This window comes from Bison bison, unplaced genomic scaffold, assembly GCF_000754665.1.
Source record: "Bison bison bison isolate TAMUID 2011002044 unplaced genomic scaffold, Bison_UMD1.0 scf7180017864262, whole genome shotgun sequence".
In the NCBI taxonomy this organism is placed as follows: domain Eukaryota; kingdom Metazoa; phylum Chordata; class Mammalia; order Artiodactyla; family Bovidae; genus Bison; species Bison bison.
The window spans coordinates 543,424-557,661 of NW_011494834.1; the positions used below are offsets into that span (position 1 = coordinate 543,424).

The 14,238-nt window shown below is 38.0% G+C and overlaps 1 protein-coding gene across 1 annotated transcript in view; it reads left to right on the forward strand.

The window, feature by feature from the left end:
* TRPC6 (transient receptor potential cation channel, subfamily C, member 6) overlaps positions 1-10,686 on the forward strand; it is a gene marked incomplete at its 5' end in the record, with an annotated part of 61,203 nt that extends 50,517 nt beyond the window's left edge. The window contains 3 exons of the mRNA XM_010848230.1: positions 6,556-6,639; positions 8,119-8,194; positions 9,080-10,686. Coding sequence (XP_010846532.1) covers positions 6,556-6,639; positions 8,119-8,194; positions 9,080-9,231 — 312 coding nt within the window. The remainder of the gene's footprint in view (positions 1-6,555; positions 6,640-8,118; positions 8,195-9,079) is intronic.
* Between the last annotated feature and the right edge of the window lie 3,552 nt (positions 10,687-14,238).

Below are 14,238 nucleotides of genomic sequence, written 5' to 3' on the forward strand. Positions count from 1 at the left end.
CTGATCTCCTTCAGAATGGACTGGTTGGATCTCCTTGCAGTCCAAGGGACTCTCAAGAGTCTTCTCCAACAACACAGTTCAAAAGCATCAATTCTTCGGCACTCAGCCTTCTTCACAGTCCAACTCTCACACCCATACATGACCACTGGAAAAACCATAGCCTTGACTAGTCGGACCTCTGTTGGCAAAGTAATGTCTCTGCTTTTCAATGTGCTATCCAGGTTGGTCATAACTTTTCTTCCAAGGAGTAAGCATCTTTTAATTTCATCATTATCTTTAGTCATTACTTTTAATTCTGTCACTCACTTTGGTGGTCTCTAGCATTAACTTTTCAGACACAGAGTCTGAAAGAACAGCATACATTCAGTCTCTTCTGTACTACATTATATATGTAAACCTAAAAATGCCAAATAGCTTCTTGAATATCTGCTCTGTTCCAGCTCTAGAACAGATCACCTTCAAGTGTCAGTTTCAGAGCAGGTTTCACGTGACCCAGACAATAGGCCAGTGTGGAGCATAAAGACATCTTGGCATTTTGGATCCATTCTGCACTATATTGAATGAGATGTGTAGATTTTTTTCATCAGTTACATACCCAAGAACTACGTCCTTTAGCTTTCAATTAGGTCAGAGGCTGTCTTTTTAGTCATCTGATGAAATAGTTCCAATTACAATCACCAGGGTCATTTTGCCATACAAATTTGTGCAAATTACCCATCCTCTGCTCTAGAGCTATCAAGTTAAAATCTCTGGCCATGGAACCTGGAAATGTGTAGTTTATTAAGTCCTTAAGAGATTCTAAGGCTCATCTGGGTGTGGGAATCATTGAATATTTCATTGCCTGAATGCCTTAGTCATGGACACATAAGTGAAAAGCAATATTCAGTGAAGTATCTCCAGGAAAAAAAAGAAAAAAAAAAAAAAAAAAACAGATTCAAACCAACCATGAAACAGGTCTAAAGCCACAAAGTATATATTTATCCTTCCATATAGTAATAATTGTTGTTGACATTTGTACAATATCAACTGTATGTCAAGCTACATATTCTACACCACTTACATCTTTAATCCTCAGATTTAGCTCTAGGGATGTAGGTAATATTACTTTCCTTATTTTATACATGAGAAACCTGAGGATAACAAAGGTGAAATGAACTGCTCAAAGTCCCATTTCAGACATGTGCCAGAGCCAGGATTCAAATCCACATCTACCTGATTCCAAAGCAAGAGTTTTTACAAGCACTGTACCACGTGGCTTCATTCCCACACGTCAGCACCCACTGCTGACTGATCATATTGCCTATACTTTTTCAGTTCATTGCTTTGATCCCAGCCTCAGACCCTTCAATGCTTGTGGAGAGTGGGAAACTCTCAGAACTGTTGCTATGTCCAAACATAAAAAATTCCAAAGACTGAAGCTTGCTTGTTCCGCTTAACAAATAACAACAGTTATTTAGTATTCCTCTCTGCCATCCTACAGTGAAGCTGCAGCAAGATGAAAATGCTAATATCAAACTAATTCCTAGGAAGTGAAGGAAAGACAACATAAAGAATGCAGGAAATGTGGTAGAAGGTATGAAAAAAAAGGAGCAGACAGTGCTTCCTTCAGAACTGGAGTGTATATCTGCATATTAGTCAGGTACAGAGCTCACACCCAATCATCCCTGCTTCCACTCACCAAACCCCCTTCCTCACTCCCATCGCATATTATACATCAGTATCATCTGTAAATGTCCGAATCACTAAGGGTTAAATGCTATTCATATTGCCCACTGACTCGCTTCGACTTCTCAGTCTATTTTAGTGGCCGTACATCAAAACAAATATAAATTAGAATTTTCTGCCACCAAGTGGTTAAAATGCTTCTTTGCACCATTGGGTAAGTTTCTTCTTACATATTATTTCTTGGGGTTATTAAGTTTTTAAACACGTGCTTGTTGAATACCTAATACATATTAGAAACTGATTAGAAATTTTTGCTGTATAGATGTTAGATTTGCATTTAAATTCACATTGCAGATCTAGAGCAGAATTCGTCACATAAAAAAGATCCAAGTGGATTTATTACTGTTTAGTCAGGTACCATTTAATTATATAACTGGTTCTCAGTGAGAGCTGATTTTGATCCCACATGACCAGCAGTCTAGGGTGCATCTGTAATACCTGGAGACAGGTTTGGTTGTCAAAACTAGTGTTGGGTTCTATTATTGGCATCTAGGGGTGAAGACCAGGGATACGGGCAAACATTATACAATGCACTAGAAGACCCCCCCAGTAAGGAAGTACCCAACCCATAAATGAAGTGAAATGGGAGCACTGAATATGAAATAGAAAAAGTGAAACAGGCTGAAAGTAAAAGATCAAATTAAAAACCTTATTTTTAAACATGGCTGCTCATTGGAATTATATCTGGAGCTTTGGAGCAAAAAAACAATACCTGGGTATTTGTATTTTTCAAAAATGTGCATCTGGATTTTAAAAAGTGATTATAGATTTTTCTACTAAATGGCAGTGTTAGTGATATAAAATTCTATTATTTTCGTTACACATATTTTCTAATTTTCCTTGTAATGGCTTCTTAGATACACCTGTCATTGAAAAGTGGACATTTAATTTTCAAACACATGGAATTTTTAAAGTAAAAAAAAAATTACTCAGCCCAAAGTGTTAAAAATGTTGCAACTGAGAAAGCCCAGACTCTGCCTACTGGACGCATGCAAAGGGAAGCTATGTGTTATGCTAAAACTGTATGACATACTATAGATCTACACTTTAGAAAACCTATAATCGTATGCATTCTTAAAACTGTTTTCTGGCTTTCCCTTGCCTCTTTTGTGTCATCCAGTATGTCAGTTTGTAAGTCATCTGCCTCAGACCTTAAAACCAGCTCTCCAGGTTTCAGATATATTTTTCCCATGTGGTTGAGTTGTAGCCAGCTGTTTCATGAACCTAGATTGTACATGCCTTGTACAGCAAGGTGTCTGGAAACCAAGTGATCTCCATTAGTTACCCAAAAGTACTTCTTCATTCATTTCATCAGCCAACTACTTCTGATCATTTACCATCTGTTTCAGAGTGATGGCTGTGGGGAAACTGAGATGAACTAAACAAAGTCCTTCCTTCTGTGGAGCCCAGGAGGGTGTAGACAATAACCATGTAAACAAGACAATGAATAAAGTAATTGGCATGTTATGAAGGATACAAGAGGCTTCTTAGGTGGTGCTAGTGGTAAAGAACCTGCCTGCCAATTCAGGAGACATAAGAGACATGGGTTTAATCTCTGGGTTGGGAAGCTCCCCTGGAGGGCAACCCACTTCAGTATTCTTGCCTGGAGAATTCCATGGACAGCGGAGCCTGGTGGGCAACAGTCCTTAGGGTCACAAGGGGTCAGACACAACTGAAGCAATTTGGCATGCACAGAGCACGAAGGATACAAAAGGCCTAACTTTCTTAAGATCTGTTTTCGTGGGGTGGGCAGAGAAAGCCATCTGAGGAGCTTATACATTCATCTCAACTCCAGAGGATCAGACAAAGCAAGTCAGTCAGGCAAAGACTCAGGAAGATAATGTTGTGGGGATTGGGAACAACAAATTCAAAGGCCTTAAGTTAGAAAAGAGCAAATGAAAGACCACCTAAGTTAGAAAAGAGCAAATGAAAGACCACCTGTGTGGTTATTAAGTTTTCAAAAAAGTATTATTGCCATAGGTGTGGTGTGTTGTGGAGCTGCTTTAATTTGGGATGATTGGCACGTCATGTACTAAGGTCCACACATTCATCTCTAAAATAATCTCAAAGAAGTATAAATTTTCACTTTCTTATTTCCATGAACACCATTTGGATATGTTCGTGGCCTCTAACAAAAGAAAACATTAAATTAATAATTTGTCACCATGAGGCTAAGTGTTCATAAGTAGATGGCTGTGATGCTCCAAAATTCCCTTTGTTTGGATCTTTTCCCTCTGGTTATGAACCTGTCCTCACCCTCCATGCTTTAGCTTAAAAACTGAGGGGTGGAAGTGAGCTTGACTCTGGTCATCATGTTTAATGATGTCTTTAAAGCATAAGTCACAGTTTGAAATTCAGGAATCATATCTAATATTATAGGTTAAGATCATTATATTTTATATCATTATAAATATTAATGATTATGTTATTTGCAAATGAATTAAATATTAAAATATGTTGAAGTTTACATTTGTCTCACAAATTCATAAATTAATGGGGTTTGAAGGACTCCAGTGGAAAAGGCAATGGCACCCCACTCCAGTACTCTTGCCTGGAAAATCCCATGGATGGAGGAGCCTGGTGGGCTGCGGTCCAGGGGGTCGCAAAGAGTTGGACACGACTGAGCGACTTCACTTTCACTTTTCACTTTCATGCACCGGAGAAGGAAATGGCAACCCACTCCAGTGTTCTTACCTGGAGAATCCCAGGGACGGGGGAGCCTGGTGGGCTGCCGTCTATGGGGTCACACAGAGTTGGACACAACTGAAGCGACTTAGCAGCAGCAGCAGCAGGACTCCAGAGATCAACTAGGGCATTCTCTTCACTATCAGGAGAGATTATAGGATTTCAGCTTCTCACCTAGTGTTCCACAGCTAACCTGAAGGCAGAACCAGATTTGAATTTTCAGGCTTTTGTCAAGAGTTCTTTTACAGAACCTAAGCCATCTCTCTGGTTAATTTGGTCAATTGTATAATTTTATCTTATTTTTTTAAAAGTTGATATCAAGTTAAAAAAAATACAGAATGTCTGTATTCTTGACATTTTTAGAAAGGGTGAAAGAGAAAGGGAAATAGCTACATGAAAAAGGATGTTATCTAAAGAATATCTTCACAATTATACATATATTTTATGAATCTTGTCAGCCTTGCCGTATTTTCCCTATTATTATAACTCAGCTAGATAATTATTTATGTTCTTCATTAAATACCCAGGACATAGAGCAGTTCTTTACATATAGAAGACGCTCATAAAATACCTGTTTAATGGATGAATGTGTGCATAGCTGCTTTACTTCAATGTGTGGCCATTTATAGCATCAAAGAATTGGAGTTAAGGATTTTAATTGAATTTCATCGGGCTTCTCTGATAGCTCAGTTGGTAAAGAATCCACCTGCAATACAGAAGACCTGAGTTTGATTCCTATGTTGGAAAGATCCCCTAGAGAATGGAAAGGCTACCCACTCTGGTATTCTGGCCTGGAGAATTCCATGGACCGTATACTCCAGTGGGGTGGTAAAGAGTTGGACATGACCGAGCGACTTTCACTTTCATTTTACTTCTAACAGAGGAGGAAATGGCAACCCACTCCAGTGTTCTTGCCTGAGGAATCCCATGGACAGAGGAGCCTGGTGGGCTACAGTCTATGGGATCACAAAGAATCGGACACAACTGAAGCAAGCAAGCATGCATTAGCTTTAACAACATAGATATCACTGGGAAATAGAAATCATGGCTGTCTTAGTAAATGGTCTTGAAGTTTCTTTACCCCTGAAAAAATTTTGCACCCTGCAAAATATATATCTGGAGATACTGTGTTTTGTTCAGTTTCTCCTATTTATTTCTTTGTAAAGCCATTTTCCCTTTAGAAAATGTGTTAAAGAGGTTTCTAATCTTTCTCTTAGCATGTTAATATGGTGCTTTACCACCTCTCTTGCAGATTGCTTTCTTTGTCATTTGCCTCTTCAAGCATATGTATTATTTGAAAAGTCCTACCCAGATAGGGTATTATACACATCCTAAAATTCAAATAGATTTATTAGTGCTTTCTTGACACCTGGATCCTATCCCTCAACAAAGTCGTCTCCTGGTGTTTCCTCAGGAGTCTCATCACAGTCTACTGCATGTGCAGATGGTGCTGTCAGTCGTGCTGGACTGTGGCTCCCTCACCAGTGGACTTCTGAGATCACCACTATTATTTTCTCAACTTGTTTGTCTCTCCCTCTACCAAGGATACAACTGTGGGAGTGTTAAAGCATGACTCTCATGACAGCATGACTGACAGCCACGAAGTCTAAGACAGTCCTCAGACAACCTCTAATAGTCACCAAGAGGCTGAACACACCTAAAACATCTATGATTTGTGTTGGAAGAAAGAATATTAAGCAAATTAAGTTAAAATGGCACTATACATATAGAACAGAGAAGGCAATGGCACCCCACTCCAGTACTCTTGCCTGGAAAATCCCATGGGTGGAGGAGCCTGGAAGGCTGCAGTCCATGGGGTCGCTGAGGGTCAGACACGACCGAGCGACTTCACTTTCACTTTTCACTTTCATGCATTGGAGAAGGAAATGGCAACCCACTCCAGTGTTCTTGCCTGGAGAATCCCAGGGATGGGGGAGCCTGGTGGGCTGTCGTCTATGGGGTCGCACAGAGTCGGACATGACTGAAGTGACTTAGCAGCAGCAGCAGCATACATATAGAAAAGATTATGTATATAAGACTATTAGTTCATATGTGTAACTATCACATATGAAACTATGAGATAAATGCCATCACATTATTTAAAAATTAAATAAGAATCAATTTCTAATTCTTTTCAAATTACAGTTTGCACATAGTAAACAATCAAGTATAAGGAGCTCAGAAGATTTCCAGTTAAACAGTTTCACTAATCCTCCAAGACAATATCAGGTAAGCATGAGGTTTTAAAGAAATAAGACTAGTTATTTGTAATATTTAGAAACTCACCCAGTGCGATTATTAAAAGGATAATGACCTGTTATGATATTTTTTCAGTGATAATACACTAATACAAAAAATATTTATTGAGTAATTACAACATACCATGCACTTTCTAAGTACTAGAGATACAGAAGTAAATGAAATAGATGAAATCTTGCCATCATGGGAATTAGACCCTACATGTTTATTGTATCAAGACTATATTCAAAAAGCATAAGAAGAGAGTAAAAGTCACCTCAAACTCTATTACTGAGCAATTAAGACTACTTACTTTTTGTAAATATTCTGCCAGATGATTATACGTATGTGTATAATTTTACATACATTTTAATATTATTATAGAAATGTTTATGCAATATTGGGCTTCCCTGAAGGCTCAGTGGTAAAGAATCCACCTGCCAATGCATGAGATGCTGGTTTGATCCCTGGGTTGGAAAGATCCCCTGGAGAAGGAAATGGCAACCCACTCCACTATTTTTGCCTGGACAGAGGAGCCTGGCTACACTCCACAGCATTGCAAAAGAGTTGGACACAACTCAGTGACTAAACAGCACCACCAACAAATATGCAGTGTTATCTAAATGAGATAATAATATATAATGAGTAATAGTTTTCCACTTCGCAAAGCATATATTCATATTAATTTTAATGGATGTACTGTATTCCTTTGTACAAATAAATAGTCCCCTATTGATGAACATTTAGGGTTTATTTTTTCCACTATTGTAAGGAGTACTACTATGAACAGACTTGTTTGTATACCTAATTACATCCTTAGAATAAGTTCTTGAAAGTGGGACTTTATTGTCTATCATTTAATTTTGGGCTTAGGTAGTAAGATTTGGTTTAGCTATATATCCATCCACTCAGGACTTCCTACATATGTGCTGAGCCTCTTATTATTAATAAAAAGTATATAGTAAAAGCAGTATCCTCATGGTAGAAGCCAAGTGCTGGAGAAATATTATTACATTGAAACTAGCCATTCCTAAATTATTAGAAAGTATACAATCAAAACTGGCTACATTTCTTGGTAATGGAGGGGAAAATCCATAAATGAGGCACATTTACTTAACTTTCCATTCCCACAGGCCGAACTGCACACCTTTGACCCACCCAGCTGAAAGGCTGTGTCTTGTTCTAACATTTTTCAAGTAAAATACAAGCAATGAACATCAAGGATTACGCATTTGCTCTAAACTTACTCTTTTCTCATGAATTAACTTTTGAGTCATTAGCCCTGGTGATGTTAAAATTTACTTTAAAATCTGTAGATAGTATACATTCCCTATCAGATAAATCACCTTAATCTCTCATAGCTATCACTTCAAAGTATTTACTAAAGACAGAAAGATTCAGAAGCTTATTCCAAATGAGAGATTGGTCATGAATGTAAAACTAAGATGGATTTCTCCTTTTCCTGTCTAGAAAATAATGAAGAGGCTCATTAAAAGATATGTATTACAAGCCCAGATAGACAAGGAGAGTGATGAAGTGAATGAAGGTGAGTTGAAGTCAGCCCATGAGCATGAGCCACACCTGGGGCCTGAGGCCAAGCTGAGGGATAGCTGGAAAGGTGGACGTAGGAAGGGTGGGTTTCAAGGGGAGGAGACCGCATCGCACCGGGCATCAGCACTGCCTCATGCTGAGGAAATAGAGGCTATTTCTCCAAAGGGCAGATGCCGTTGGCTAGATAAGTAACTGTTGTCATCCCTTAGTCTTTGTGGGAGATTGGTTCTGGGACCTGTATCAATACCAAGTTCCTCATATAAAAAAGGAGTATTGTATTCCAGTCTATCCTTCATATTCCAGATGCGGAGCCTGCAAACAGGGAAAGTAGACTGTACTATTTTTGTTGGGGGCTTTAGAGGGAGAGGACTTCCCTGGTTGTTCAGACAGTAAAGAATCAGCCTGCAATGCAGGAGACCTGGTTTGATCCCTGGGTCAGGAAGATTCCCTGGAGGATGGCATGGCAACCCACTCCAGTATGCTTGCATGGAGAATCCCAAGGACAGAGAAGCCTTCACAGGGTTGCAAAGAGTTGGACACAGCTGAGTGACTAATGCTTTCACTTACACTTGGAGGAAGAAATAAGTGGGTGGTGAAAGGGAGGGTCCATTGGCCCCAAAATCCTGTAACATTTGTTGCCAATGTTTCAATTTCAATTATTTTAGGGGGACTTTCATTATGTTTTCTCTATTATCTTTTCATTACCCAAAATACTTAGCTGAGAAAATAGAAATCTGCCCCCATTAAGAGTGATTTCCTTTGAAAAGATTCAAAATACAGATGTGTGTGGAATTAAAACAGATTTTGATCTATACAGAATCACTAGTTTCTCTGCATTACATATTTACAATTGAATTCTTGTCACTCTTGTTTTTCAAAGGGGAACTGAAGGAAATTAAACAAGACATCTCAAGTCTCCGCTATGAACTCCTTGAAGAAAAAACTCAGAATTCAGAAGACCTGGCAGAACTTATTAGAAAACTTGGGGAGAAATTATCAATGGAGCAAAATCAAGAGGAAAGCAATAGATAATGCAGAGACTTTCTTAAAAATTCATATTTATTCGTCCACTTGAAGCCATATTATTTTCTGATTTATTTTTTTAAGTGACACTGTGACCAGCTTTTGAAAAAGAAAAAGTTCAAAGATAACTTGGGTCATCCAGTCATTGGAATTCTACTATTTAATATTTATGGTGATTAAATTTCATTATTCAGGTTAAAGACTGCAGATTATGATGAAAATTACACCCAATTATTTGGTGCTTTTCTTCATAAACTGCTTTCTTGGGTCTAACTATTGTGATTATGTGAGTGCCATGTAGGGTCTGTATGGGGATCGTTTCGCTGGCAGGGCAAACACACTGCACTGTGTTATTTCCCCTGATGGTGACTTCAGGCATCTGCTTGCCTGTTCTGTGGACCCCCTGATGGTGACTTCCAGACTTGAATTTAGAGAAAAATAATCTCTTGCCATTTAGAGAATACTATTTAATCATCCACCCTTCTTAGTCCCCACAAAATAGGATTGATATTGTCTGTGCAAAGTGGTGTTAAATTGCTCCTAAATTTTCTGATTCATCTCTTTGGATATTTTACCAGTGAAAAAGTGCTGCCTTCACTGAACCTTGGAAACAAAGTCCAGTGTGTGGTGTGTGTGTGTGTGTGTGTGTGTGTGTGTTTGTGTGTGTGTGTATGTGCACACGTGCATATGAAATACTTGTCCTGTTTTCTTTTGCAGCCAGTGTAGATACTTAAAAGCTCTTTAAGTTGTACTTTTTATTGTGACTAAAAAGATGTTGGCCAAATAAGAACTTTTTATTGGAGAAGTATCAAAGCCACAGACAATTGTGTTTATTTGGTCAAATGACAGCACAATTTTGTACCATTTCCAAGGGTCTTTATAGGTGATTTCCTACATATGGCAACAGATGGAAAGGAAAAAAATGTGTAGACAGAACTTGCAAATACTTATCTGTTATTCTCAGTATATTCTACACTCCTCTCAAAATATATAAAATAAGAATTTGCATTCATGAGCATTTACCAAGAGGTTGCTATTATGTATTGATAATGTGAGGCAATATCTAAAAGAAAGAAATGAAGGTTCACACTTCAGCTACCCAGACTATCAATATTTAGATGATGCTGGGCATTGACTGGAAGTGCTGCTTTAAACTCAATAAAGAGAGGCTTCATATGCAAAATTTTATTTTAAAGATAAAGTGGTCACAGAGAATCTGGTTAGCCCCAACTTTGATTTTGTTTACATCAAAAAACCTTTATGTAACCAGATCTGAAAATTTAGCTGAGATTTTATATTAGGTGACTTTTGTATTTATGGTTATCACTTAATTGAAAAGTTATTTAGTGATACAGAAAAGGTCTGTTTTCAAATGTTCTGTGACAATATTTGAATCAGAAATTGTAAAAATCAAACTCATACCAAATGCACTACCCATGAATTAAAATAACCTAAATGCAAAAACCTTGTGTGTTATGCCATGCAAGAGATTGGCCTCCATGCCAAGCAGCATTCTATGACAGCAAATGGGCTTGATTCTAGACGATTCTACAGAAGATATTTAGATTCCTCAGCACTCCAGCCACCAGGAGCACCAGCAGCTCCGCAGTGGCCAGGCTTACCAGGTAACAGTTGGTGAGTTGGACTGACTTTTGATTGACCTGACAAGATGTAAGTTTTAGGAAATGCAACAGGCATGATGGTGGCCCCCTCAGTAAAAGGCAAAGTGCTACGTGTTATTATTCAAATTATATGTCCTGAGATCAACATATTTCCTTCAAAGGGCAGCTGAACTGGCATCTTTTCTCATTTCCTTTTAATTGGAAGATGATAAGAGAAACCAAGCATATTTTAAGAAAGGGTTTAAGAATTCCAGCAAGAGCTTCTTAATTTCAAGGCATACTGGCAAAGGATGGTCAAAGCACAACCATCCTGCAAAAGTCTCAAGACCACTGGCTTTAAATCATGTATTCATGTTGAATCTGCTTAACCTTTTACAATTAGGGGATTAAGAAATTTAAATGTGTTTATCCAAACTGTTCTCTCTCATACTTCTTCTTTGAGATTTGGAGCTTTCTGGACTTCGGGTCCCAGAAGGAGGACAGAACAGTGATGTCTGATACTCTGACCACAGAGCTCCTCCCTGAGGGCCAAGCCTGCCCACTCCTGGGCCTGTTTTACTCTGCTCTTCTTACTCTAAAATTGAGAAATAATACAAATTCAATGTTATTTTACTAGGTGTATAAAATTAATCACAAGAATCTACTGTCTGCTTAAAACTTTGCCAGGGATTAAGAGATAGAAAATGCATCTGACCTCAAGGAGACTGCAACCAAGTAAAGAAATGGGACTTAATACAACTATAAGAAGTGCTTACTGAATATTCACCATCTGCTAAGTACTGTGATAAATGCTTTCTGTGCTCTGTGTAATTTAATATAACAATGCTTACAATGGGTTTTCCTGGTGGCTCAGTGGTAAAGAATCTGCCTGCCAAGCAGGAGATGAAGTTTAGTCCCTGGGTCGGGAAGATCCCCTGGAGAAGGAGATGGCAACCCACTCTAGTATTCTTGCCTGGAAAATGCCATGGACAGAGGAGCCTGGCAGGTTATAGCCCATGGGGTCACAAAAGAGTCAGATATGACTAGACAACTAAACAACAGCAACCAATGCTTACAATAGCTGTATAAGGTAACTATTATTACTATCCTCATTTTAGAAATGAGAAAACAGAGGCTTTTAGTGGCTAAGTGACTTGCATACAGAGTAAGTATCAGAATCAGGACTAAAACCTAGGCCTGCTTCACAACAGAGGTCTCACACATACCTGGGATCTTGACCAGCTAATCTGCAGTGTGATTGTCTCAGTGCAAAAGCTCATAGTTCAATCTATAGGGGTAGAAAAATAACCTGTACCTGAAAATCCACAGTTCCATTGTATACCCAGTCCACAGGCACATAATCACATTAATCAAGGAAGGCTATGAGTAAAGAGAAGATCTGATTTCAAAAGGATTGTAGATACAAAAGAGAATAAGAGATGGAGATGTATATTAAGGGGAGGGGGGAGCATACAGTGAGCAAGACCAAGAGTTGGACATGAGTCAGGGGCACAGAGGAAGAGAGAGTGAATTCAGTGGCTGTGACTCAGGCTGAGGAGAACAGATTGACTTTGGACAATCTATCCCACCCATCCAGCACTATTCCTGTATGAAAGAATCTTATCACTATATGAATAGTTTTTTTTTTAATATGAATAGTTAAAAAAGAAAAAAAATATACTAAAATTTCAATTAAAATGGAGAGACTATGCAGCAGTATTTGCCAACCAGGCAGCCTGACCTAAAAGTGCTCCAATAGAATCAGTCTGTACCAATATCCAGCTTCAGGCCAAGGAAGAGCTGTTTCTCCAAGTGCCACAGTCTAAGTATAACTTTTATCTGTTCCAACAAGCAGGTATAGCTTCCTTCTTCACCCTGAAACCATCCCTTGGGGTCACGTGCTAGGTGTTCCCACCACTCTGCTGAATGGTGCTGGGTGGGAGGTTCTACTGTAGTTACAGCCTCTGCCCAACTAGAGGCTGCAGGTTAAATCACTAAAGAAGCAGAAAAAGATATGAATTCTTTTTTTTTTAGATCTGAATCTCATTTTCATATAATTAAGAAAAGCCTTTTTAGTAAGTACACATTGTTTAAAACTGTTTATTTAAGTACATTTTAGTGTTTTTTTTATAGTTTAGCCTAATCTAAAAATGATATAGTATACATTAATATATCCTTTGAAAGTGAGATAAAGGAAATGAGTATATAATCTCTGTTTTACAGAATACTGGAACAAAAGTCCACTTCAATATAGGCAGACAATTTGAAGTACAGAACAATAAAATATTATAGAATAAAAAGGTAAATTTATTTCCTGGTTGAATTAGCAATAAGAAAAAATACCAAAAATGTCAGAACTAAAATATTAACAGTATCAAAAATTTGGTCTTAATCTGTTTTGATCATCTATCACTGTACAGAAGAAGTCATCTAGAGATTAGCTCAAGGTGGCAGAGTAGAAATTCTCCCCCTTATGAAAATACCAAAATCACAACTGATTGCTATACAAGCATCAACAAGAAAATGCTAGAACCTACCAAAAAGGATGTGAATTCTTGACCCAGACCTCTGTGTTGTACTTGGGAAACTTATCTGAGCAGCTTTCCAAGTGAGCAAGTTGATCACAGGTTGTGTAGGAGTACAGCTCAGCATCTTACCACTGACAGTCAACTTCAAAATTCAGCTACCATAGAAATCTGTTACCATAGAAAACATTGACCTTTCTGAGTATTTACTTTTATATATGACTACCTGAGGTTAGAGATACACCACAAACAAAAGACTCAGGTAATGAAGGCAAATTAATTGAATCATTAGAATGACTGCTCGAAGTTTCTTCTTTACTTTGTATTTACAGCAACGACTGTAAATATTTCTGTGGACACTTTTAAAAACTTTCCCAGTATGAATTTGATAACACCTATTCTCAAATCACAGAAAGTTTTCATTTTGAAATCAATTTTTGATGAGACTTTTGTACAACTGAGTAAATAGCTAGAGATACTGACCAACTGTATGATAGGCTTTTTTTATATTAATGCCATTTGACTGATATATATCCAGTGTAGGTGGGTCATGGGGACATTGATTCAGGTTTTTCAAACTCTTTGAAAATGACAAAGCAAGCAGCCAACTTATTCAATGATAAGGGGAATTATACCTACTAAAAGAGATCATATTAGTCATAGTGCTAAAAAATAGTTTTTCAGATTCATAATAGTCATCATACTCCCTAAGTATCATGTTATCAAAGACATTGAAGTAAAAACTAAGAGAAATATTGGTATGTACAGAATCTAAGAATGGTTTACTTTCTTCTTTTTCTAATGGCCACTCTGAAAGCCGTAAGCTTCTGTCATTATCTACTGATAAACTATAGGAACAGTGTGTAAAAGGTAGACAAATAGGTATGCCC